The 25,731-nt window shown below is 40.8% G+C and overlaps 1 protein-coding gene and 1 long non-coding RNA gene across 3 annotated transcripts in view; one reads left to right on the forward strand and one right to left on the reverse strand.

The window, feature by feature from the left end:
* The window catches only part of LOC129782639 (uncharacterized), a 75,959-nt gene extending 54,798 nt beyond the window's left edge, over positions 1-21,161 (forward strand). The window contains exons 11-12 of the long non-coding RNA XR_008744690.1: positions 3,841-4,516; positions 21,119-21,161. This is a non-coding gene — a long non-coding RNA (uncharacterized LOC129782639). The remainder of the gene's footprint in view (positions 1-3,840; positions 4,517-21,118) is intronic.
* The window catches only part of BEGAIN (brain enriched guanylate kinase associated), a 155,816-nt gene that overhangs the window by 55,761 nt on the left and 74,324 nt on the right, over positions 1-25,731 (reverse strand). The window contains exons 3-4 of one of the 2 annotated variants that reach the window (XM_027777108.2): positions 18,204-18,293; positions 2,923-3,084 (exon numbers count right to left, since the gene is read on the reverse strand). In XM_027777108.2, the coding sequence (XP_027632909.1) occupies positions 2,923-3,084; positions 18,204-18,293 (252 nt within the window). The remainder of the gene's footprint in view (positions 1-2,922; positions 3,085-18,203; positions 18,294-25,731) is intronic. The other variant, XM_027777109.2, reaches the window with a different exon arrangement.

Here is a 25,731-nt window from a genome sequence, read left to right on the forward strand (position 1 = left end):
AGGTGTTTGTGCTCTAACCCAACAAACAACACCCTCCTCTTTAAGACTGCAGATCACCACTAAAGAGTGTCTGCAAAAGCCTCTGTTTCTCTGCTTCCACTCTCAAGCCCTCTTAAGGCCATGAAATATATCTAAGTAAAACATGGGCTTGGGCTGACTTTCTCTAAAGAAGAGAATTTCAGCCAGAGTGCAGTTTAGCTTTGATGTGTGACTTAAAACAGTACCTTCTTGTTCAAAGCACCTTTTCCCTCTCTGTTATCAAAAGTTACACCAGCTTCCTCACAAAAACAAGACTTCCCCCCTATTTATTCCAAAGCCAACACAGCTACGGGGTTCCTCTTCAGAACACCCCTTTAGCCTGTAAAAATGTCTTGCTTTTGCTGACAGTTATGTTGGGGGGGGCTAATCTCAGTGCTAAATACATGCTTGCATGGGTTTGTATCTTGTGTCTTGAAATAACTCTACTCTCTGGTAAAAGCTAGGATGGGGACCTTGCCAAGTTGTTAACCAGGGGAGGGTCTCAAGAAGGAAACCCAACATGAACTTTGGAGTCCAGCTTTGGTTCCAAGATTGGTAGTTGAAATTTTTTTAGATTTTAATTTTAAAAAATCCATGCTGATCTGGTCAGATAGGGGACCTCTGTGAAATACATGAAACCCTCAACCTCTTCAGTACCTTTTCAAAGCTGAACCTACGCTTTACAGTTAATGTTTTCAAACCTATTCAGCACTGCCCTGTTTTTGCTCCCACCAGGAAAAAAAGAAAAAGGCCACCTCTAAATGTTGGTAGAGAGGTCGAAAACTTGACCTTCGAGCCACATAAGTGGCTCCCTTGCTTGGGTAAGAGAAGGGAAGCCTAGCAGCAACACAGGTAATTCTGGGTAAATTAAGACAATAAAGGCTTTCAGAAAGGAATAGAAAAGGATGTCCATTCAGCCTCTTGGAAGAATTCTGCACTCCACAGTAATGGTAGTTTAATAACAGAAATGTTTGCTAGCATGCAAGTGGGATCTTGTTACACAGGGCTTATTTACTAGAGGGGGTTGAATTTCTCTTCCTGTGCAGTGAATAAAGCAAGAGACACGTTATTGAAACTAATTCTAGTTCCTTGTGTTTCTCACACTGATTTTCCTCTGTGACATGTTGCTGACACGCTTTTGGATTACAGTTTTGTTTCAGGCATTATCCTTCTCCACGATGAGAAAGCTAGTTATTCAGCTTGTGGTATGCCTTGCTATTCTCAATAGAAATGCTTTTAAAGCTCACCTCATAAAATATTTTGGGCTTCCAATATGATATGCCTTCAGGGGAGTAATCACCTGCCCAAAACATAATATTATTTAATTTAATATCAGTTTTCTTCATAATATGGTACGATATTCCATTAGAATATTGGAAAGTCAGTTCTACAAATCTGATGTTTGGGTATGAGCGCTAGACTTTGCCATGAGCAAAGAAAGACTGCCTGGCCTGGATTTTGAAGGGTGCTTAACTCATCAGTTCCTAATGAAGTTGATAAAAGACTTGCTACTGACTAGGAAGCCTCTTCATTTTAACAGAAGAGGGACGGTCAGCCCCTCTGCTGATTTATGGCAGCTGTGTCTTAAAAAAAACACTTCAAGAGAAGAGTACCAACATTCCCTGTCCTGTAGTGTATTGGAACAAAACTACATCAAGGGTGAAGTTACTTTCCATAGCTCTGCTCTAAGTGTTAGGAAAAATATTGTTGGCAAGAAAACAATACAGAGAACCTCTAGACTGCTCTTGATAGATGTACGTAGATTTTAAGATCCTCACGACACCCGCTTATTTTAGCCTTGCTTTAAGAAGCCTCCCCAGTTAGGGAAGCGTTTAAGTTATAAGATCACACTAGGATGTTTCCTAATTTGAGGTCTTACAGCCAAATTCTGTTTAAAAATTGCATGAAAAGGTTTTGTTGACTCAATATGTTGGTGGTTTCTGGCTTTGTTTTGGTTTTTGTTTTGCCTTCTGCAAGGAATGAAAAATATTTCTTTGGGTATAGCCCTGGAATGATCCATTCTGAATTTCGTTTTGACTCATTCAATGAACTAAATCAAACAGTTCAATTATCTCCATCAGTTTAGGAAAGTCTCACAAGAAATGCAAATGCATTCCCACACGAATGGATAATTGTAGGTTCAGAAGTTTTGCAAACAAATGAAAAAATGGATATTAAGAATCACTGATAAATTTAAAGCTAGATTACAGACCATTTTAATCAGTACCAGGAATGTCATGAGTGCATGCTTATTATAATTTGTCATTATCATTAACTGGGCCACTGATTTGCAATAGTACGGTACCACAGCTTCAACATTTTTCAATAATAGGTTTTCAGTATCATTCTGTTCTACTTGGGACTAAAAAGCAAATGATTTGCCATAGCATGATGTGAAATGTTCTATTATTTGGATTTAACATAATCTCAGCTCTGAATGATGGAGAGCCAAATTCTATTCTCTTGTATCAGTGCAACGGTGAGTAACAACAGGAAATATGCAGCCAAACTCATTAAAAAATATTTATCTGTATATATACAGTATAAGTATATATATGCGGTCTGTTTATAACCTTTGTATGTTTACACAATGTGGCACTAACCCAAATGTGTTTACACATAAGCAATGTCATATATGCACCTATATAGGTATATTTCTATTTGCATATTTACTTTCAATACAGAGATATCTTACATATCACATGAATGATTTCATGTGGTATGTAATATATATTCAGATAAGTGAAATACATATATTCAATGGGAAAACACAGTGCGTAATCAATAAATAACAAATGATGTAGGTTTTGAGACTATATGCTTGTATTTTTACTTACATATGTCTTTAGCACAGCCACTTGTAAATTCCTAATAACTATTTATTTCAAAAAGTTAGTTACTAACCTTCTCAGTTTTTCAGTTACTTTTTCAAGTTCCTCCTGAGCACGTCTCAATTCTATTTCAAGATACTGACGTGTAGAATCAAACTCCGTTTCAAGCATTTCCAGCTTATGGGTAGTATATGATAGACGCTTTCGTAATTCCCCCTTCTGTTCTTGCAAAGTACTAGAAAAACAAAGATGACAGCTGTAGAATTTAGCTGCTCCCAAAAAGCTTTTCATGATCCACTCTTTGACCAATTCCCTAGAGTATAGGTTGGCATTAAGCCAGAGAAGTGTGCTTAATAATTTGTTTACTGCACTTCGGAAATCTTCTGATTTAGACAGTTGACTGTCTTCCCATCTGTCCTTTCTAGCAGTTTCTTTGCTAATCTCTCATTAGCCATAATGGAATATTTTGTGAAAGAATCCTCATTAAAATACAAAATACAGTCTAGAGTTTGGTTTCACACGGGACCTTTCCTTTAGAGTTATCTTAACATACTATGACTGAAGCAGCAGATATCTATAGAGCAGCAACTCTACATAAACTGTGCAAAAATATTTCCTTGCCAATAATTAAAGTTGTAATGTATTTTGGGGAGAAAGAAAATTTTGTTTGATTTGATTCAATTTTCACCCCAATACCGGGCCATAATGCTGCTAGAGACATTGTTCAACGTTTTTTCTGGAGAATGGTAATCAAATAATATTATAGTAATTGTAAAGTTATGGCTCTTTCCCCATTTTCCCACTTATTTGGAAGCAAAGGCTTCCCAGACTCAGGTGTCATCCTAAAGTTTTCACAGTTCTTTCACAAACGAAGAACTTTACACCCGGCTTGTAAGCTAGCTTCAGTTATGCTCTGACAAACCAAAGCACTAGGCACAGAATTTGGAGAGGAGGTTTTTCACTTTATTAATACTCTTCTCTTTATTTTTAGAGATGACATAAGATAGCACAAAGCAAGGACATCTGCACAAAATTTTTATCATGAAGGTCAAAATGTCATCTGCACCCAAATCATCCCTCTGGATCTGAAGCAGCGAACCTGGTGATCCATCCTCTCCTTGCTTTACTGGAGATTGACAGTGAGGCTTCAGGGGAACCAGTCTGCACTTGCCTCAGTTCTTATCTGCACTATAGAGATCTTTTATCCTTGCCTATTTAGTTGTTAAGCTCCTCAGTCTTCTAGTATGTTTGCCAGTTGCACAGCAGGATGGGGTTCCAGTCAGAGCTGGTTTCTCTGGAGGTGACAGTAACTTGGTTTGGAGACTGCAGCCTCATTACTGAGCTGATCCTGGAGCTTCACATGGGACCTCTGAGGCACTACAGAGCTGGAATCTGCCATCACCTTGAGACAAAAGTGCTACCACGTGATGCACTGTGAATTGCCTTGTTTGTTTTTAATCATACAATAAAAATAATTCTTCATAAAAGAATGGCAAAACTTGATTCCCTTTGATGTCAAGTAAGCACTGCCATCAGCTTCAGGAGAATAATGATTTGGGCCTCTAATTAAAAAGAGAGTTGGGAACAACATGCCATTCTTCAAGAAAGACTTCTCTGAGCTGTCTTCAGTGTGATTGCCTTCTCTACAGGCTGCGACAGGAGCTTTGGTAAGTTAATGCAAGAGCTTTACAATTGCTGCTTACTTGATCCATGCAGCTTAGAGCTCAGAAACAGCCTAATGTTTTGCCAACACAGTGCTCTATTTCAATTACACATATTGCGTGGTTACGGTTATACTTAGATTACCACTTGTAGTTATATTCTCTTAAAATAACACATTCTAATTCAGACATTTAATGCAGCTCCAGTTAATGCAATCATTTAGTTTTTGTATTTCACTTGATGAATAAAAGCCCCTGATTAGCTAGGGAAATGAGACTCTGAACCCATGCTGCTCATTTCTGCATGTCCTCCTTTATGATGTTACCACATCATAACACCTTTCACTTGCTCTGCTTCTGTCCTGTTGTTCTCACTACTCATTTGCTCATCTTGGGAAAGAAGAGTGGTCAGTTTTCCTTCCTGTAGCCTGGCAACTTGGATTTTCTTCTGTGAAGTGGGAGTTACAGTGTCAGAAGTGTTTAAAGTGAAAAGAGATTTCATCTCAAGTCTGCTGCTGCTCTAAAAATCCAACCACTGGGATTTGTACAAAAAGTAGACAGTAGGTCCTCCAGCTATGGTTTTAGATAAAAATGGCCAGGCTGCTGCTCTATGCTGGGCAAGTGCAGTTAATGCAAATTAAACCAGATCAGGGGAGGTTTGGCCACAGGCAGTTTGACCTCCAGGAGGAAGAAGGGCTGTAGGGATACAAATATAGCAGGAATGCTGGGGATGTTTTAAGTCAGCAATAGCTGGAGACTGCTTAACAAAATAGGGAAAAAAGCTAACAGCCTCCAATAACTTAGTCCGCTGCTTCCTCATGTAGGTATGTTCTTGCTTTGGGTCTCAGTTGTGTGAAGATTAGGTAGGAGTAAAACACCTGACTCCTTCAGCAAAATTGCTTCTGAATATACCTGTGTGCCCAGACCTGTCTATGTGGGGAAATTTGGGGTTCAAAATTAGAGTTCTGGGTAAATCTCAATCCTCAGGTAGAAGGCAGTGCTCGTCTGAGATGCCAAAATGTGCTTTGGAATTCAAGTCTGGATGGTTTGCCAAGTTTTGGCAGCCTGAACCTTGTGCTAGGGCTTCAAAGTTTCAGAAAAATTTTGAAGTATAAACTTCAAGCTTAACCTTTTTTTTCAACCTTGAAGTTCACTTTGAAATGTTTGTATTCTTGAATTCTTTGCTTTCAGAATGGGATAATTTATTAATTTAAAACCAAACCTATAGTAATAAGCTTTAGAGAAACAGTCCACATACGTGTACTCTTCCACATAATGCTTTGGGTAGTAAAGCATACCTGTAATGTTGTACAGAATAAGGAAAAAACCCAGTGTTTAAGGCATAAGTTAGGCAACTTCAAAGTTATTCTCATTCAGCAAACCATAATTCTGAAAAAACTCCACTCACTCCCAGCTAAACTGGAAAGATATGATGGCATCCTGAAACCTTCCCAAACTTAGTACAACTCCTGCTTAGTGTGTGCTTTAACTCATCTGAAACGCACAAAACCAGCTGGCTGTTTTTAAGAGGACTTACTATTTTTAGACAGGAACAGTAACACCTGGTTTATGATGGTGTGGGAAAATTACTTTGGGGGGAATTAGAGAGAAGTGGGACCTAATGGAAGCGTAGTATTACAGAAAGCTTTTTTTTAGGGTAAAATACAGCTGTCGCTTTAAGGATGGTTGGCACGCATGGAATCTACATCACCACAGCTCCCTAAGCAACACACCCTGCCAGCTCAGCACCTGCTGATAGGAGTAATGGAGGGTGGAGCGGAGTGGAGACACTGAGGTCTTCTCATTCTTGCTCCCTGCAGGAATGGGAACTTGATGGCACCACACAGCTGATAAGCCTCATAGCAGTTGTTGCATGAAGAATCCGCAAGATGTCCGTGGCTGAGGCAACTGTTGTAGCGAAATGACTTTCCGCAGATGAAATAATTGTAATAACATTGTAATACCAACGCACACCTCCATCTCAAAGTTACCTGCCTCCAAGGTGCTACTGCCCCTTACTGGGCATACGATGCCAGTCAGTAACAGCAATACGTATGACTAGAGTCACTCAAGCTCCACATAAATGTGAAGGAGATGAACTAGTCCTGGACTGAAATAAGTCCAAAGGGGCAGAATTGTTGTCTAAACTCCTGGATTACTCAACTCTGATTTAGTGTTCGCTAAGTTAGGTCAAGCTGACCCACTCTCTAAGTGGAATGAAGGGACTTCCAATCAAGGTAGAAGTGAGAAATTTCTAACCAATCCTGTGTGTGATGAATGAATATGCAATGTACTGTGAAGTACAACAAGTGGACAAATGAGGGGAGAAGTTAGGGAAGATGCTATCGTAACTTCTGGGATCAGTTGACAGACTGAACCTGTCTTCTCCCCTGTAGGGATGCCTATTGGGTAAGAACCTTTTTCTGCGACTTATGCTACCTGCTGTTAGATATATTGTTTAAAGCTTGCTTACAGTTGGTGTTATTTATCACCAGCAATCTTTGAACCTTATTCTGTCACAAGTTTACATTAATGAAGAGCATTATTTCGAAACTATTAGTGTTAGTCCTTCGTGGGTGCTAGCAGTTGCTGGCAGTGGGTAACATATTCAAATAAAGTGGGAAGACCTGCTGAGGGGTCCCCCTGATGCTGTTGGCATGTTTTCCCTGAGCCAGTCAGTCAAATCGCCCTCCAGCCCAGAGGGACTGTTGAGTGAGGGGTCCCTGTAATGGGACACTGGTTGGGCACAAAGGTCTTGGTTTTCCTGGGGCACTGATAGATCAAACACCCAGGGTGGAGAAATTTTCCCTTCTCCCCCTTTTCATGTGACGGATAGGATTCCTGAAGATGTAGTAGTAAGTAAATAGCAATTAATCATTATTAAAATACAAGTTATTACACAGAAAGATAAAAATTTTAGAAACAAAGAAATTGTTTTCTGATGAGAATATGCTGAATGGTGGAAAACACAGCCACTTTATGCTGTGTTGTGGGTTTTGCTTGTGAAGTCTGGGTTTTTCATAAGGAGTGCTTAATTTTGTTGGGTAGCCCTGAAAATTTGGTAGTGGTAATTTAGACAGTGCTGAAAAGAGGGAAAAAAAACCCCCAAAAGTAAAAATATGGAGTCAGAAAGTTAGCCATTTTTCCCCCCTTCTCCAAAACAACCAACTCCATAAACTAGCTGCATATTATTTCTGCCTGTCACATACCTGTTAATTAGAAAAGTTTACTGCACAATTGTTTTTTAATGCTGGTAAATCAGAATATCATAATTCATAGCTTATCTTCCACGGCTAATGGGTCCTTATGATTCTTTATTTTATATCTATACCTATAACTACATATCTAAAACTGAGAAAATAATTACATGGAAAAAGTACAGCTAGGAGAAAGGATAATATTTATTTGCAAATAAAAAAATATTCTCTGGAAAACTGGTACTGCTATGTCTTAGAAAACACAAATCCTATATTCCATGGACTTCCTGAAACTCTGACAGCTGGGAGGAGTGTGGAATTACAGGATGACTTCAAAAATCCTGTAGAGTAGGACCTTTTCCATAAGTGGTTTTCTATTTCTTCTAATGATCTCTAAAATCCTGCTCCTGTGACAACCAGTGGTTTGCAAGTCACTACCCATTTTGCTTCATTAAAGTATTTCTCTAAAAACAGGGACAGTAAGTACAATACTAAATATTAAATATTTAGACTGGTGAAAGAAAGCGTCTCAAGGGAAGCTACTTTAAAGGTTATTAAAAACAGGTCTCCAGACTTTGCAAAGTATTATTTTCATCAATTAGCTCTGTTTATAATAAAAAAAGTATAAAATAGATATGAAAACATATATTGGCATAGAAATTTGTGCCCACAAAAATTTAAGCTGCAGTAATTGCCAGGTTTGGAATTGCTCCTTGCTGGAGACTTTGAAGCCTTTTTCCCTCCGGCAGTGCTTCTACAGAGAGATGCCAAGCCTCTGTTGAATCCTGTTGCTGGAGTTGATCCCCAGAAATAATTCAGAGGCTGTTCAGGGGAGATATTATCAGGGCAGAGTTAGCACTGCTCAGGCTCCACATTTAATGCAGAGAGGTCTATTTTACAGGAGAAAGATGAGAAGGCCGTGCAGGCAAGTTCAAGTTCCACCCAATACTCCTTGTGTTTCTTTCCTGGTGTTAAAAGTTTGCCATCCCAGCTTGCACAAGGATTGAAGCAAAGAGGTGTTTGCATTTGTGGTGTCACCTCGCCCTCTGCAATAGACCTCTGTCCCCAAAGGGTAGTGAGTAATCAAAACAGGTATTTTTTTCCCTAGATGTTCCTGCCAGCTTGTATGTTAAGCTGAACATTGGTGCCACTCTGCACAGCTTCAGCCCCAGGGAAGGGTGCGCAGGTTGGTGAACACCATGGACAGGGGCAACATGTGACAATCTCAGCCTGCAGCCCTTGGTCACGAGTCATCTGTAGTGCTGGCTGGAGAAGCACCAGATGAACATATTTTCACCACAGCATTTCAGGCAAAGCTGAGCTGTTACTCCCTGAGAACTGATGTCTGTTGGGCTGCTCCATTGGTGGAGTGTCCTGGAAACCCCACATCTCCAGCTCACTGGTCAAACTGCTTCAGCAGCACTTTTACATCTGCTTGCCACCCCAGGGCTTTGCTTTGTAGATGAGTCTGCATTTTTTTTAAAAAACAGAGCAAACTCATTTTTTGAACTATTGAAATTCTCCCTGAATGGACTGATTATGTTCATTCACACAGCTCTAGGAGTGAGTAAAACAAAATATGATTAATGGTGTTTGGGAGGGAAATTAGCAGTGAAAGGAACGCAAAACAAGGGCAATATAGATGCTCATGTCAAAAATACTCAAAAATCATATCAAAGGTTCTTGTTTCTATGCAGTAAAACAAGTTTTAATGTAGCTGTGAAATGTAAGTCAAATTAATTGTGTTTTGTGGGTAAACATCCTGCCTTGGGAGAAGGAATGTGTAGATTGGAGTTAAATGGACTGGGGTTTGGGGCTCTGAGCCTTGTACTTGGCTTTGCAAATGTGCCTTGTGTTATACTGGCCAAGCGAGCTAGGGCAATACTGCTGGGCAGCTCTGGTTCCTGTGCTGGGTCAGTGATGATGAGCAGGTACTATTAAGATGAAATTAATCTGACCTATTTTAGAAGCCTACTTTTAGATTAGGTAATGCAAATCTGCAAGTATCCATTTCTGTTAATTACAGAGGGAATCTAGTCAAGTAGCTCAGATGTAGACAACTGCATCTCTTCAGATAACCCCCCTCCTTCCTGACTCAGTACCGTGTGTATGACATGAGGTAATGGTATTCCCTTGCTGGTGTGCTTAGATTGCATGGAGGCCCCCCAAAAAAAAAAAAAAAAAAAAAGAACCGCTAAATGCTTTTAAAGCATTTATCAGATCTGTTTCATGTTGTCAATATATCACATTCTAAAAAAGCCTTCATAGGATCAGGAATTTGTGAGCACTGAAGGAAATCTTTATATTCTGGAAGAATTTTAAAAATATATGCTGGAACTGGATTTCAGAAAACATCTTTTCTTCTACCCTGTGGGTTTTTATATAGGGAAGAGTTTAAAACCAGTCAGCCCTGTACAGGTGCTTGCTGTGAAGGAGTCTAAAGCAGGAGAGGGTCTCTGGGAATGGCCAAGAGACCACCTGTGAGCCCAGACATGTCATGCCCACTCAGACAACTGATGACAGCCAGGAGCAGTAACCTGGTGGGCAGCCAGGGAGCCTGGGGCCAGGTTTGTGCACTTGAATTTCTGGAAGTGGTTTCCCAACAGTGTGAAGCTGCTGTGCACCTCTGCAAAGAGACAGACTGTTTGGCTCCAGGAGAACAAACAGCCACATCCCTGGTTTTGCTTCCCATCTCTGAATGGAGCCTATCAACACAGCGACAAGGGAGGTCAGCCAGGCAGGAGGCAAAGCCCTGGGGTACCTCTTACTGACATACAGCTCACACCCCAGGGAGCAGCAAGCTGGGGACAGAGAGCTCTGGGGATGTTTGCAGCTAGCAGAGATCCCAACAGGTCCTCGGTGCCACTGCATTGCTGCTCAATGGAGGTGGACTGCACTCCCAACCTGACCTTAGGGGTACCAGGGAGTTCTGGTTTCAGCAGCTCCTGCTGGTATGTGGCTGGGGGGGTGTCTAATTACCCAGGACCTTTTATTCTAGTACATCTCTGCTGCTGGTCATGGAGCACGGCTCAGGCATGGGGCACGCCAGGTCTGCATGTTGCCCAGTGTGGATGTGCTGCAAGAAAGGCACCCAGACCTTGGCTTAGGAGGGATAGCTTTGAGATGACAGTTGTGGCATTGAATCTGACCCCTCAACAATGTTTGTTAGATTTGTAGTTGTTGGGAAATGAAGTCCAAGCATTTTACAAATGTTTTCTAGATTAATGAAACAGCTTTAATGAAGCAGTAATTGGATTTCTATGTTAATCAAGTTTTGATTATGTGTTACATGCTCAGGGTAACCATTTCAAAAGGGTAATGCCAAAATTAACTTCCTTGTCTGCAGCCTTTGTGGCTAACCTTGTGCTTGCTCTGTCTGATTAGGAGGGGGATGGGACCAAATTACAAACTCTAGATCCAGATTCTAAGAATCCACTATGGACTTGAAATTAGTTTTATTGGGGAAATATATTATGTTGCTGCAGTTTAGACTCAGAGCCCAGTCCACAAATCCCAATGCTCTTGTGCTCTTTATTCAGCAGCTTCATTTGTACCCAAACAAATGCCTCGGCATATATGGATCCAAGTTCTTCAATAGGTATTTTCCTGTAATTTCAGGCTCACACTCACTTTGTCCAGCTCACTTTTTTTGGTTTTTTTTTTTTTTTTTTCTTTGTTTGTTTTGGGGTTTTTTGGGTTTTTGGGTTTTTTTTTTCCAAATTTTCACAGGGTCTGCCTGTTTGCTTTTTTTTTTTTAACTACAGCACATCCACCAAATTTCTCCATTACTTTCAAAGAAGTTTGTTAAGTATTTGAAACTTTGGAGTATGAACAGTTTGCCTGTCAAATTTCATGCAGATCTTTCCTTCCTATAGAGATATATATATATACATATACTTATATAGATAGATAGCTTTTTTTTTTGGGGGGGGGGGGGGGGGGGAAGTTTACTTGCAAGTATTAAACTGCTTGAATTTTCTTTCCAGTACTCATTTTCAAAATAAACAACCTGAAGCTGAGTTTGGATTGTGAAAGGGAAGGCCTGTACATATGTTTCAGAACAAATGTGTGGGTGATCCAAATCTGGAGCTTAGATAGTTTCCAGATGACTGACGGGCACATAAAATAAGTAATACCATCCTTTTCTTAGGTTCCAGACATTCTGGCAGAATTTAAACCAGAGAAGAGGGGATGCTTTATCAGAAACATTAGAGAAAGTCATTTGGAAGGGAAGCGGGGTGGTGGTGGGAAGAGATGTTTAGCAGTTGAAGTCCAAAGTGCTATAGGACAGATCCTTAACTTGAGAGCCTATTTACAGCACCTGGAAAGCTGATACAACTACCTTAAAACAGAAGTATCGCTGGATTTCGGAAGGCAGCTTTTCCTCGCTTAAGATGTGAGTATCTGGGTCTTGCATAATTTGCACAGTTAAAAATTCAGACCAGACAACAGGTATTATACAGTAAGTGTGTCTAAACTGTGCTGGGCTTATTTATAAGAGGTGGAAAAGAGAGATCTCTCCTAAAAATAAAACTGAATTATGTTTTGGTGATATTGATCCAGCAGTCTTTCATTGCAGAAGTGGTGACTTCTATAACAAGTATCTGAAGCCCACAGACATATCTATCCAAGAATGTTCAATATTAACTGTAATATGAGGCAATTAAGATATGAAAATTCAGTTACATGTTGACATGCAAAAAACCCTTAGAGGACTAGCTGTCAGCACTGAGTTGTCTTGAGTGAATGCCATTATTGTCAGTGGAACGTGGCAAGGTTTTTAAATATGCTTGTAATAAAGACATACAAATTGTCCTTTATTTAAAGGTACTATCCATAACCTCAGGCTCTGAATGGATTGAATAGAAATACCATGAATAAAATTACAGCTTTCAGAAATAGACACTGAAGGTGTTTTGATTATTTAAAATGAAGTTTCTTCAGCAGGAAATTGTGATTCCCCCGTGTGCTGAAAACTGCAAAGGGCAAATGAACACGAACAGTGGGAATCCAGACCTGCATCTAGGGAGCCAGAGCACTAAGAAATCAAGGGTGCAGAGCAGCGAACATGGACTTACAAAATGGGATGTGTACCATCTACCACAGGCAGCTGTGCTAGCCAGCCCAGCGCCGTGCTCGGTACAGGGCGGCACGGAGAGCGAAAAGCTGTGCCATCTCTCTGAGGACTGGTTTAATACCTCTGCTCACTTGATTTGGATCTGGAGTTTTCAAAATACTTTTCTGTTGCCTACTAGCAAGATGACCGCTTTTGCTTACGAGACATTTTTGAGGTTAAATACCCGAGCGTGGTCAGGCTGGCTGTGTGTGAGAAATGAATGCAGTGCACTGCGAACAAGCAGAAGCCTTGTGCCCAAATTCAAAGGTGACTGAAGCAGAGTGAAAGAGTGGAAGCAGCAGAAGCTCTTACGATCTCTGCCTTCTTCCAAACTGCCTCCTAGTGCCTTTGTGTAGGCTCTTCCTAAAGGCTGTGAAGACCAACTGATTTCAGCTCTGGCAGGAAGACTCTTAAAGTCAGTGGCTTAAATGCAAACTGTTAGGTCCAGTGAGTGATCCCACAGAAGTCTAAATAAAGACTGTCCCTGTTCAATTTGTTTCTCCATGTTGCTGGAAAATGAAGGGGTGAACAGGTGGAAGATAAAGTTGCAAGAGAAGAAAAGCATGCAATTCAAAGAGGAATATATGTTTTCTGACTCATTCTGTTGAGGTAGGAAGAATATGTTGATTTTCTCATGATAATGTAGGACTCTGCTCATGTTCATGCCCTACTCCAAATTGTCTGCATTGTCCAAATGTTGCCTAGTGCTCTGGCTGACACCTGAAATGAGTCAGCTGGTGAGGCTGGGAGAGAAGGGAGTCGAATTCTGGCATGGCAAACTTCAGGCAACATTTGTACAAGAGCAGAGACATAACGGCCTTGACCATAGATGAAGGGATCCTTTCACTGCTTGCTGCCCAGACTCTGCTCTTGACAGGACTCTGGAATAAGGTGCATTCCTGTAAGAGACACTATTTTCTGGCTTTCCAGAGGCCGATATGTTTGCATAAAGCATTTGGCTAGAAGAAATGGTGAGTTATGATGTAAAGTTGCAAGGTATGAAAGGATAAGAAAAGCAGCAGAAAAGGCTGACTGCAACAACTGCTTCTTGCTGTAACAAAGCCTACTGGGGGGCTGCCTTGCACAGAAAGTGAAGCTGTTGAACAGACATTGCCTGCTTTTTAATGTCTGGCAGAGTCCTAGATGCACAGCATCTCACTAGGGAATACAAACTACTAAGCAATAATGAGAAATACAGGGAAAAAAAGGAGTGGGATATTGAGAAAGTGAGGTAGCAAAATTAGACATAGACTTCAATTTATGATTTGGAAGCCAAAGAGAGCTCTCCAGGCCACTGAGCAAGCTGCCTTCAGTTGCAGCATCTCTCCTTACAGCTTCGAGTGGCCAGCTTCTAGATTGCTTTGGTTTGTAGTCACAGCTAAGTGCTCCCTCTGGAAATTACTGAAAGCAGCCTGCCCCATCAGCTCACAAGCTTATAAAGTTATATTTTAATTGCTTTATTAAACCTTTCTCACTTTAGCTTTTATCTACCTTCCTGATTCATCTTGATCAAGCTGTGCTGGAACAGGAATGTGGTTCCTGCTGACTTGTGCCATTTATTTGTAATAGGACATGCAATGAGAATGGGTGAGACCCACTGCCCAGAAGCACGCTGAAATTTATCTCACTCTTTCTATTAAAGGACTGAGGCTGGAGGTGCGGTAGGGGAGTACTTTAGAAATGTGCTTTAGTAGTAGGGTCAGAATTTTGTTCCCGTTTCATTTGGTATAAAGCATCCAGGCATAGGCTGACGGACAGAGGTTATCATGTCTGTTCTCACCTTAGCTATTTCCTTCATTTCCACATCCTCTTCTTTTTCCTCTGATTTGAAATTCATCTTTTTCTGGCTCAAGGGACTCATTGTGGTGGGCTGGCTTAGCACTTCTGTCAGAAAGGTTATGCTAAGCAGATGAAAATATTAAACATACCCTTCTGGCTCCAAGACCAATCAGACAGAATTATACTGGACTGGGACTGAGGGGAGAAGGAACTGCATATGCCACTGCTCTTTTCCTTAATAAGGAGTGTATATGATCTCATTTGGGTAAAATACTGAATTTTCTTTTTAATTGTATCTGATGACAGTTGCATTCTGATCCTCTTTTGTGACAGAAGTTCTACAAAACAGTAGCTCACGTTTTATGTATAACTTGAACCCATAGGTGCTTGCCTTTAAAAAAATGCCAATGCTTTCCAGATATTTTTACTCAAGAGTGTAGGAGATAATGATTGAGCGAGACACAGCACTGACCCCTCAGATGCTTTCCATGTAGGTGCAGTCAGTTCTACTGTAGTCTCTGTTCATCATTTAGTTCCCCCATCACACACAGCTGTATGATGTTACTAAAGTGACATGCCATGGAGGTGAGCTCTAGGGACTTTTTGGAAGGTTTTCTAGCAGTAGAACAGATCGCTGGTTTATTAGCGCAAGCAAACAATGAATAAATAAAGACGCTGATTTATATAAATTGATTAAATAATACTCCTTACCCTAGACACACCCAAATTCACAGCCTTGCACAGACAATTCAGATTCTGAGGGAACTATTGCTACACACAGACTCACGTATAGGACGTTAAACAAGAACAGTAAGAGCTATCACCTGTTATCTGAATGAACTTCTTTTGCCTGAATATTTCAAGGTATTTTTAGTTTTCCTACAATAACAAATGATCCTCGGCTCTCTGATCAACTTGATATTACAGCAAAAGAAGAAAAGGAAAGAAAGAGAAAGGAATTCGTTGTCTTTGGCTAATTATTTAGAACCCTACCTTGTTTTATACACTGCAGCACACTATTTTAGGACTTGTTAACTGAGACATCTTCTACTCTGCAAGAGTATAAATGAGTTCACCTCTAGCAGGTTCCCCACTGCTCAGCATGTTGTGCAGTCATTTCATACAACCTTCCTCCCAAACTAATGTCATGATTTATTAGTTCAGCCTAGTCTATTTTATCCCACTCCCTCAGCTGAACTGGCTTGTCAGTGTACGACTGTTTTGTTGCCTTTTTTGTGGGTTTATAGGGAAAGAGAGGGAAAAGGACTGCATTCCTCCAAACTCCTGTTAGCAGTCCAGCACCTTGGCATTAACTCTTCCGTAGTTTTTGGAGTGAGCCAGTAAATGAAGGAGCTCTATGTAACTGTGGAGGGGCCAAATCAGGCACCAGGTATTCCTCTGGAAAAAATGCTTGCACTGGTCATGTGAAAATCAATACACAACGTGCTGCTTCAGAGACCGCACAGGAACCCTCTGCTTCCACCTGCCCTGCAGACACAGCACCCCAAGGAACCACGCAGAGTGAGGAAGCAGCTTTGTTACTACAAACTTTCCCAAAAATGCCTCTTGCACCCTGAGATGTGGATTGCATAAACACAGACCCTTTTTTTTTTTTTTTTTTTTTTTTTTTCTTTATAACTGAATTACTTTAGCATTCTGGGTGAATTGAGACTTGGGCTTATGACTCTCTTGCTGAAATTTTGGTTGCTTTCTCATTAGTTTTTTGAAGGTTAAAGTGCATGCGTCAGGCTGGGTAAAATAGAATCTATCCTCATTTTGTAAGTGCTGACAGTTGTCATACTCACTATGTTTCATTTTCACAAACAAATGGTTTTGTTTTCTCATTCTTTCAGTAAGCTGATATTTTTCAATATAATTGAAAAGCAAGTTTCCAGATAAATTTGTAAAGTCTAGATAAGTTGAAATCGTGTGATTAAGATTTGAGTTAATCAACAGGAAAGAAATAAGCAAGCTTTCAGGAAATACTAAAATCTCTCTAAAAATTTAAATCCTTGTGAGATTTTTGAAAAACAGGGAGGGAAATGAACATTATTTTTCAATGTCTGTTTATTATTTTTTATAAAATGGCTAAATACCTGAGCTAAATTCCCAGATTTGTACATTTTAAGCTTTGGTATACTTGGAGATAAACTGCCTTGGAGATAAATTGTCGTATTGTCCTCTAAAAGAGTAAGCTTATTTTCTTTTGAAAGCAAAAACTGCAAGTGGACAGTGATGGTAGGAAAAAAGATATATTTTTTTTTAGGGACCCCTACAGAAAGGTTACTAAATGTCATCCTAAGACTCTGAACTTCCTCACAGGCATCTATTTAAAAACACCACATAAGATCAATCTCAGTGATTATACTGTGGCTGTATGAATTTGTTCTGATTTTCAAAGACTTTGAAATATTCAATCAAATTGGAATCAGGGTCAAACATTCTGAGAAAAAGCTTTATATGCCCTGATTATATTTCACATCACTGGTCATCTCCAGGTTTTAACAAGGACAAGCCGCAGACCACAGCTATTTTTGCATCAAGCTCATCTAAACACAGGCAAGAGTGCATGTGCAGAGTCCCAGGGAACTGAAAAATAGAAATTCAAACCACTTTTCCAAGACTGTTGTTTTTTTCACTACACAGAGTGTAGACTGTGCCTAAAAACACCAAAAGAATCTCACTTACATCTTTCCTATACTAGCAGCACTCTTAAGATGAAAATTCACACACATTGTTCAAAGAAAATCAATAGACTTCAAGATGGTTTAGTGATGGACTTGGCAGCCCTGGTTTAATGGTTGGACTTGATGATCTCAAAGGTCTTTTCCTACCTAAATGAGTCTATGATTCTGTGATTCCATAAGGCAATCTAAAGCTTAGCCTGTCTTTTTTATCTAATTACTTACACTGAAATATATTTCAATCTTTCATGTCATTGAAAGCTATAGGATCAGTGAATGACATTTCTTCTACATACCTGCCACTTGAAATAAAGTCGAGCAACAAAGAACAAAGAGTATATTCAGGAGAAAAGCAGAAGAGAATCTAAGCAAAATATGGAAAAAAACTTATACTGTGTGCTGCATAGGAATGTAAACTAGAATCAGTCGTAACTCCTCCATCCTTTCAACATCCTTTCAATGCTGTACCTATAGCATTGAAAAAATCGTTGCTTCAGGAGACCGAAGATTAGTGTAAACCTGATAAAGGAGAGAGAATATATACATACCAGCAATTAAGAAAGGTGGGTGTACTACCCAGATAACTGTGCCATCAACAATGAAATGCATTTTGTCTGTCTTATAAGAACTAATCCATCAGAAAAAAATATTAAGTGGTAGTAGGCAGCAGTGGATTTTGCAGCTTCTTTCACATCTTTCAGTTTTATACATGTTAATAACAATTATTACAGGCTTGGCTGTGGCAAGCATCTAGAGTACTATAATAAACAGATCTGCTGTTATTCCCCTAGTTCAGAAAACATAGCGCAACTGAATGATGAGAGACTACAGACTGACATGAAGAAATGAAACATTTTTATGGACATCAGAAAGTTAGAAAGAAAGCATAACTTCACAAAACATCACTTATTAGTTACCTGTCCCAGAGAGTAGGTGAAGATTTTGCGAGCCTGCCCTGGAGAATTCTAGGTTGCCATAGGCAGGTTGGCACCCAGGAATTTCGTACCCTGTAGCATGAATAGAGGATAAACCATGGCTAGGTATGGCTCATAAGACATACGAGTGATAACCTAGCTAGTTTTGCTGCATATAAGTAGACTATGGCATAATTTGGTAGTAATTAGTATTCAGGATATCTTATTTTAAAGCAGTATTAAAACTACAAGACAAGGTGATGTTACAGCACACAAATCTAGTGATTTTCTTTTATGACTATTTTAGGTCAGAATAAGCAATTATAATTGACCTTATGAGGGCTGTAAATGGGTGCCACTCCATCTGCTTTACTGGAGAAGCATTTGGTCTTGACATTTTTGAATCAAGCTCTTATATGTTTGCATTGTAAAAACATCATATTAAACAAATTTATGCTTCATTGAAAGAGGGTCAGCAAAATTCCTTCTGAGCACCATAGTGAGAACATGTTTAACAGCGCTAATTAAATCTGGGCTGAGGTTCAAGTTCCACATACCAGGTTCCATGCACATCTACCAGCAGCAGAACAATAGCTGCAAAATATTTGCTAGAAATGAAAAGCACAAAGAGAAGCAATCTGAACTAGCAATATAAGCTATAAATAACACACAGCAAAAGCAGATCCAGAGCCCAGGAGAAGGCCAACAAGGCAGGCAAATCAGCAATGAGATCTGTTGCCCAACATGAGCATCAAGCAATGCTGGTAAGATTCAAAACACACTGTTCAGTCCTTAGTCAAGCATATTCTCACTCAAGCCAAGTTTTTTCCTGAGTAAAAACTGAGTAAGGACTACAGTATTTGGCCACACAGAATACAGTGTCTCTGTGTTCCTTTGCAGTATCAGAAATGCCACATAATATGCCTTGAAGGATAAATGCAATAAAAGATCCATTTTTCCTGGCTGAAGCATATTCATATTTATCAGATTTTTTGCATAAGCTTTCCCTGTGGTCGGTGATCACTACAATGCAGAAAATCCTACCTTCCAGTATTCATCACCAGTTACCAGTGGGTACTTCAAAGTAGGGACCTTCTGGACTGTGGACAAATCTTTACATAGAGGAAACATTTCAGGAGCAATAACTGTGCTACAGAGAGCAGCAGAGAATCTCAGTGTTTATGGGAAAGGAGAACTCTGCTGAGTCTCTTTCCACTGCTGTAAGTCCACCCTGGGATCAGTTTCATGTTAAGAACCACTGGCAGCAAGATGATGCTCTTTAAGGCACTCTGAGGAAAAGCACTAAGTGAATCCCAGCACGTTACTCCAGTTGTACCACTGAGTTGTTCGTTGAAAAAGGAAGGAACACTTAAGTGTCTTTTAACTTCTTCCATCCTGGACTTGGATTAAGTATGTGAAGACACCCAGGGACAACAGAAGAAATGAAATGGTGTGAGGTTTAAGTGTTGTCATCACATGTATTTACAGCAATATTAGTTTTAAAATCAAAGCAGAGGTGAGAATAAATCTCTGCAATCTGTAATACCTCAGTGTTGTTGGTTCTTCAGTGAACTGTCAATATTACTTTGGATTATGTATCTCTCACAGCTTTTCTGATGTTCTCAGACTGCAAATCTCATAATCAGTAGGTGTGTAGTTATTTCATACATACCAGATCTGCAGTACTTCACTATGTGTTTTTGTTCTCAGCTATGGGTGTCAGGATAATAGTCCATTGTAGGAATACAGGTTTGAAAATGGTCCGTACCTGCTCTCCATTTTTTATCTGCATATTTTTAGGTACAAAATTGTAAACTGCTCCAAAAAATCAGATCTTTGACATCTTAACTTTGAAAAAAAAAATTAAAAAAAAAAAATCAGTGAATTCAGCCACAGATTCTTCCAGAACCAGTGGAGATTTTTCAAACCAGTATATATTTTTTGCATATTTGCCCACACTTCACTGATAAACCCTTCATAGCAGTTTTTTAATGAAATTACAAAATGTGAAAATTCTGAGATGAAATGAAAATATTGGGTTTTTCAAGGCCACAAATTTAATGAAGTGGGGGCTCTTGGAGCAAAGAAGCCATTTGAGCTGGGAGAAATCTCTGCTGTCTTGAGATCCATTACTAGCCCTCTGCTGTGTAGTCTTAATCTAACCTGTCTCATACCTTTTACTATATGTAGCAAATAGCTTTGCTGTAGATAATCTTGACAAAACATTTTCAGGCTGTGAGGCTGTGAGATGTTTTGACAGAGGGGAAGGGTCTGAATTCCACTTTAGCTGTTTGCTCAGTTTTTTTCCTGACGTCTTTTCCATAGTACGTCCCATGTAATTGCTCATAAATGAGCTAATGCAGAGAAAAGCTCTCTGCTGTAAATGTGGTGGGTCTTTCAAAAGTTCCCCAAAGGGATTTAATAACATCCTGTCTCAGATAATCAGTGTCAGTTGTAGTCAGTCTAATCACATTCTCATGTGCAAAGTTGAAAAATAATTAGTAACTGTAAGATTTATTTATTTGCCTGATATACAAACACAAAAATTAATTTTTCAGCTTCTGCAATTTACATGGGATATTATTTTATCATTGAAAAATTAGAAATCAGAAAAACATACATACATTTTTGTCTAAAGCAACTGTAATTTTAAAGGGAACAAAATGGAAAAAGCTCCCAGATGTTACTGTGTTGTTTCCTTTCTGAAACAACGGTTGTAAGAAACTTGTAAGTATCGAAAATAATAAACAAGCTTATTTAAAAAGAATATTGTATAGTCACGGTATACAATTAGTAGTTTACTACAGGAAAAATACTAGTCCCTAAAACCTGATGATAAAGTGTTTCAGATCATAAAATTTTGAGATTTATTATTTTGCCAAAGCGTGGTAATGTAACTCATTTTCCTCTTTCTGCAGAGCTTCCCTTATCCCTCACTGACGTGATTGAGACCGACTCGTGTCAAGTGAGTTTCGAATTTAGGCATATTGTTGTAATAGTCTGTGTTTCCTTGTCTTGTCCTAGAACATGCAGTGTGTTACTTCAGATATTGTCTGTGGCTCATCTGACAATAATCACAGAGGATGCTTACAGACCTATAGCCAATTTGAAAAAAAAAAAAAAAAAAAAGTAGAAAAGGTGGATTTCTCAGTGAAACATGATCAACACTTTATTTCACTGTCTAGAGATGAGCAAGTAACAATTCATCAGTTTTGATGGCAGATGGTGATTGATCCACTGTGCCTGGAGCAGAGTCATACAGGTCTGTTTAAGAAATACTGTTAGGAGAAAAGTAAACACCACGCCCCTTATTCTCCCCTCTCCAATATTTCATAGGTGAGTAAAATTTATAGCATCTGATATATACAAAGATCCCTGGTTCACATACTACTCATCAAAACCACTGCTTTTTTATGGTAGCTGCTGGAACCTTCCCCCATGTCTAACAGAGCCAATGCCAGCTGGCACCAAGATGGACTTGCCACTGGCCAAGGCTGAGCCCATCAGCAATGGCGGCAGTGCCTCTGGAAGAACGTAGCTAAGAGGGAAAAAAGTTGCAGCACAACTACAACTGCAGCTGGAGAGAGGAGTGAGACTATGTGAGCAACAACTCTGCAGACATCAGGGTCAGGGCAGAAGGCAGGGAGGAGATGTTCCAGGAGTCGGAGCAGAGATTCCCCTGCAGCCCATGTTGAAGACCATGGTGAGGCAGGCTGTCCCCCTGCAGCCTGTAGAGGCTAATGGAGCAGACATCCACCTGCAGCTCATGGAGGTTAATGGTGGAGCAGATATCCACCTGAAGCCTGCAGAGGACCCCCACACTGGAGCAGATGAATACACCCAAAGGAGGCTGTGAGTCCATGGGGAGCCCACACTGGAGCAGGCTCCTGGCAGGACCTGTGGACCCATGGGGAGAGGAGCCCAGGCCAGAGCAGGTTTGCTGGTGGGGCTTGTGGCCCCACAGGAGACCTGTGCTGAAGCAATCTGTTCCTGAAGGATTGCGCCCTGTGGGAGGGACCCAGGCTGGAGCAGTTTGTGAAGAACTGCAGTCTATGGAAAGGTTTTATGTTGAAGAAGTTTGTGGAGGACTGTTTCCCATAGGAGGGACCCCATGCTGGAGCAGGGGAAGAGTGTGAGTAGCCCTCCCCCTGAGGAGGAAGGAGCAGCCCAAACAACATGATGAACTGACCACAGCCCCCATTCCCCAGCCCCCTGAGCTGCTGGCAAGGAGGAGGTAAGAAAACCAGGAGTGAAGTTAAGCCTGGGATGAAGGCAGGGAGGTGGTTTTAAGATTTTATTTCTCATTATCATACTCTGATTTGATTGGTAAGAAATTAAACTAATTTTTCCACAATTGGAGTCTGTTTTGCCCATGATGATAATTGTGAGTGATGTCCCTGTCCTAATCTTGACCCACCAGTCTTTCATTATCCTTTCCCCTGTCCAGCTGGGCAGGGAAGTGATAGAGTGGCTTTGGTGGGCACCTGGCATCCAGTAGGATACACATGGTTATTTTACAAATGCCAGTGCAAATCTGAATGATTTTTCTGAAATGTATTTTTCAGAAGTTGGGGAATTTAATGGTTGCTTCAATTGTGAGTAGAGGAGAGGACTTAGTGAACAGACTTCAGTAACCTCTAAGCAAAAGCCACCCCAAATCTTGCATCTGTAAAAGGGAGAATGATTTTCTGGAGAAAGGATGTGTTCTGGTATGATTTTAGCTTAAACTCAGTGCTGTTTAAGACCTAAAGGAGATTTGAAAGTCACCCTTAAACTGGGTTGTGCTATTATGATTTTTGTACTTGCCCAATTTAGCCCTATTTTACCCCAATATGAAGAAGTTAAGCACAAGAACAGCTATTTTTGCTTCTGTTAACACTGTGCAGCTATTTCAAGGGCATGCTTTTATAAACACTAATAACCCCAGATGAAGCATTGACGGAGCAAGCTGGAAAAACCACAGGGACACCTTGGAACATACCGTCACGACTCTACCTCCACATTCCATTCTCATTGAAGAGGCACGTGGCAGTGATGCTGATTTAGCATCACAGACTTGCAAGATGCTGTCAGCTGCACTTGCTACATATTCTCCAACTACTTCTGCCAGTGTAGGTAACTGGCTGTCATCTCCACAGAACAAAGGCTGGAGCTAATGTCAAACAATCCATTTTCTGTGAGGGGGAGGCAGTTCTATTCCTGGAGTTACCCAGATCTATGGCCACAGCATTAAATAATGTAAAACTGCTGCAGGGATTGCAACAATATATCTTAATGAATATTTTAAATATAATTCCCTGATTGAAAAACAGGGTCCTATAGAACAATGCATCCTCCTAATTGTAGCAACCTGCATCAGATCGGAATAGTATCTCCACAGCGCAGACACAGATGCTAACAGAGTACCTGGGAATATAAGAAAGCTGCAAATATCCATTGTGCAGAAAAGGGAGGAAGATGAGGATGCTTGTTACCAGCGAAGATAATACCCGTTTTCTGACAATATAGGAACACAGAGATGTCGCTCTGCCAGCTCAGCTAAACACATTTCAGGACAGGGTTTTTCACTGGCAAAAAGACTGCTGGCTTAGGCTAACCTCTCAATATCTTTCTGATCAGGCACAAAAATCCACCCTTTGTCCTTGTCCCATTTCTTGTCTTTTTTTTTGCCCCACTAGTCTAACAGACTTCTGCCATAGCTTCCCTTCACCTCCAGCTTTGCCCAGCTGTGCAATCCCCATCTGCTGTTTCTGCTGTGGCCACTGGCTCCTCTTCGTGCATCAGCTGCTGCAATGCTGGAGGTGAAAGATGGCTTCCATGAACCCTCTTCAGAAGCCAGACACTACAGCAAGCCTCATCTGTCAGGAAGAGTTAAGGAGGAAGCCTTGTTCTGTCTTCAAACTCTGGAATCAAGAGTACTTAACTGAAATTGAACCTATGTGAGATTTAGTTGCCAAACTAATGTCCTTCTTAAACAAGTATGGTTATTTTTTTTTTTTCAGGTGCTTTTGAAGTGTGCCACTTTGAATGTTTATAAAAATCACAGAATGGTTTGGGTTGGAAGGGACCTTAAAGCTCATTCAGTTTCAGCCCCCCTACTATGGGCAGGGACACCTTCCACTAGACCAGGTTGCTCAAAGCCCCATCCAACCTGGCCTTGAGCATTTCCAGGATTGGGGCATCCATAGCTTCGCTGGGAAACCTGTGCCAGTGTCTCACCACCCTCACAGTAAAGAATTCCTTCCTTATATCTAATCTAAATCTACCCTCTTTCAGTTTAAAGCCATTTCTCTTGTCCTATCACTATGTGCCCTTGGAAAAAGACCCTCTCCAGCATTTATGTAGGCCCCCTTTAGGTACTGGAAGGCTGCTGTAAGGTCTTGCTGGTGCCTTGCCTTCTCTTCTCTTCTCACCTCCTTATTTTGCATGTCCCTTAGCATAGTTTCCAGGAGGATCTGCTCCATGATCTTGCTGGGCACCAAGGTGAGACTGACCAGCCTGTAGTTCCCAGAGTCTTCTGTTTTTTTCCTTTATGAAAATGGGGGTTATATTCCCCCTTTTCCAGTCAGTGGGAACTTCACTGGACTGCCATGACTTCTCAAATATGATGGATAGTGGCTTAGCCACTTCACCTGCCAGTTCCCTCAGGACATGTGGGTGCACCTCATCAGGTCCCATGGACTTGTGCACCTCCAGGTTTCTTAGATTGTCTCAGACTTGATCTTCTCCTACTGCAGGTGGTTGGTTCTTCATTCTCCCAGTCTCTGCCTTTGTCTTCTGTGACTTGGGCAGTGTAGCTGGAGCACTTGCTGGTGAAGACCAAGCAATTGAAAGTCATTGAGTATCTCATGCTTCTCCATATCCCAGGTAACCAGGTCTCCTGTTTCCTTCTGGAGAGAGATCATATTTTCCTTAGTCTTCCTTTTATCGCAGAAGTACCTACAGAAGATTTTCTTGTTGCCCTTGACGTTCCTGGCCAGATTTAATTCTGCCCAGGGCTTTATCTGATCCCTGGCTGCTCAGACAATTTCTCTGTATTCCTCCCAGGCTACCTGTCCTTGCTTCCACCCTCTGTAGGCTTCCTTTTCTGTGTTTGAGTTTGCCCAGGAGCTCCTTGTTCACCCATGCAGGCCTCCTGGTGTTTTTGCCTGACTTCCTCTCTGTTGGCAGGCACGGCTCCTGAGCTTGGAGGAGGTGATTCTTGAATATTAACCAGCTTTCCTGAGTCCCTCTTCCCTCTAGGGCTTTATCCCATGGTATTCTACCAAGAAGATTCTTGAAAAGACCGAAGTCTGTTCTGAAGTCCAGGGTAGTGAGCTTGCTGTGCACCCTCCTCACTGCCCTAAGGATCTTGAACTCCACCATTTTGTGGTCACTGCAGCCAAGGCTGCCCTTAAGCTTCACATTCCCCACCAGCCCCTCCTTGTTTGCGAGAACAAGGTCCAGCATGACACCTCTCCCCATTGGCTCCTGTATCACTTGGAGAAGGAATTTATCATCAACGCATTCCAACTGGACTGCTTATGCCCTG

This window comes from Falco peregrinus, chromosome 1 (genome assembly GCF_023634155.1).
Source record: "Falco peregrinus isolate bFalPer1 chromosome 1, bFalPer1.pri, whole genome shotgun sequence".
In the NCBI taxonomy this organism is placed as follows: Eukaryota; Metazoa; Chordata; class Aves; order Falconiformes; family Falconidae; genus Falco; species Falco peregrinus.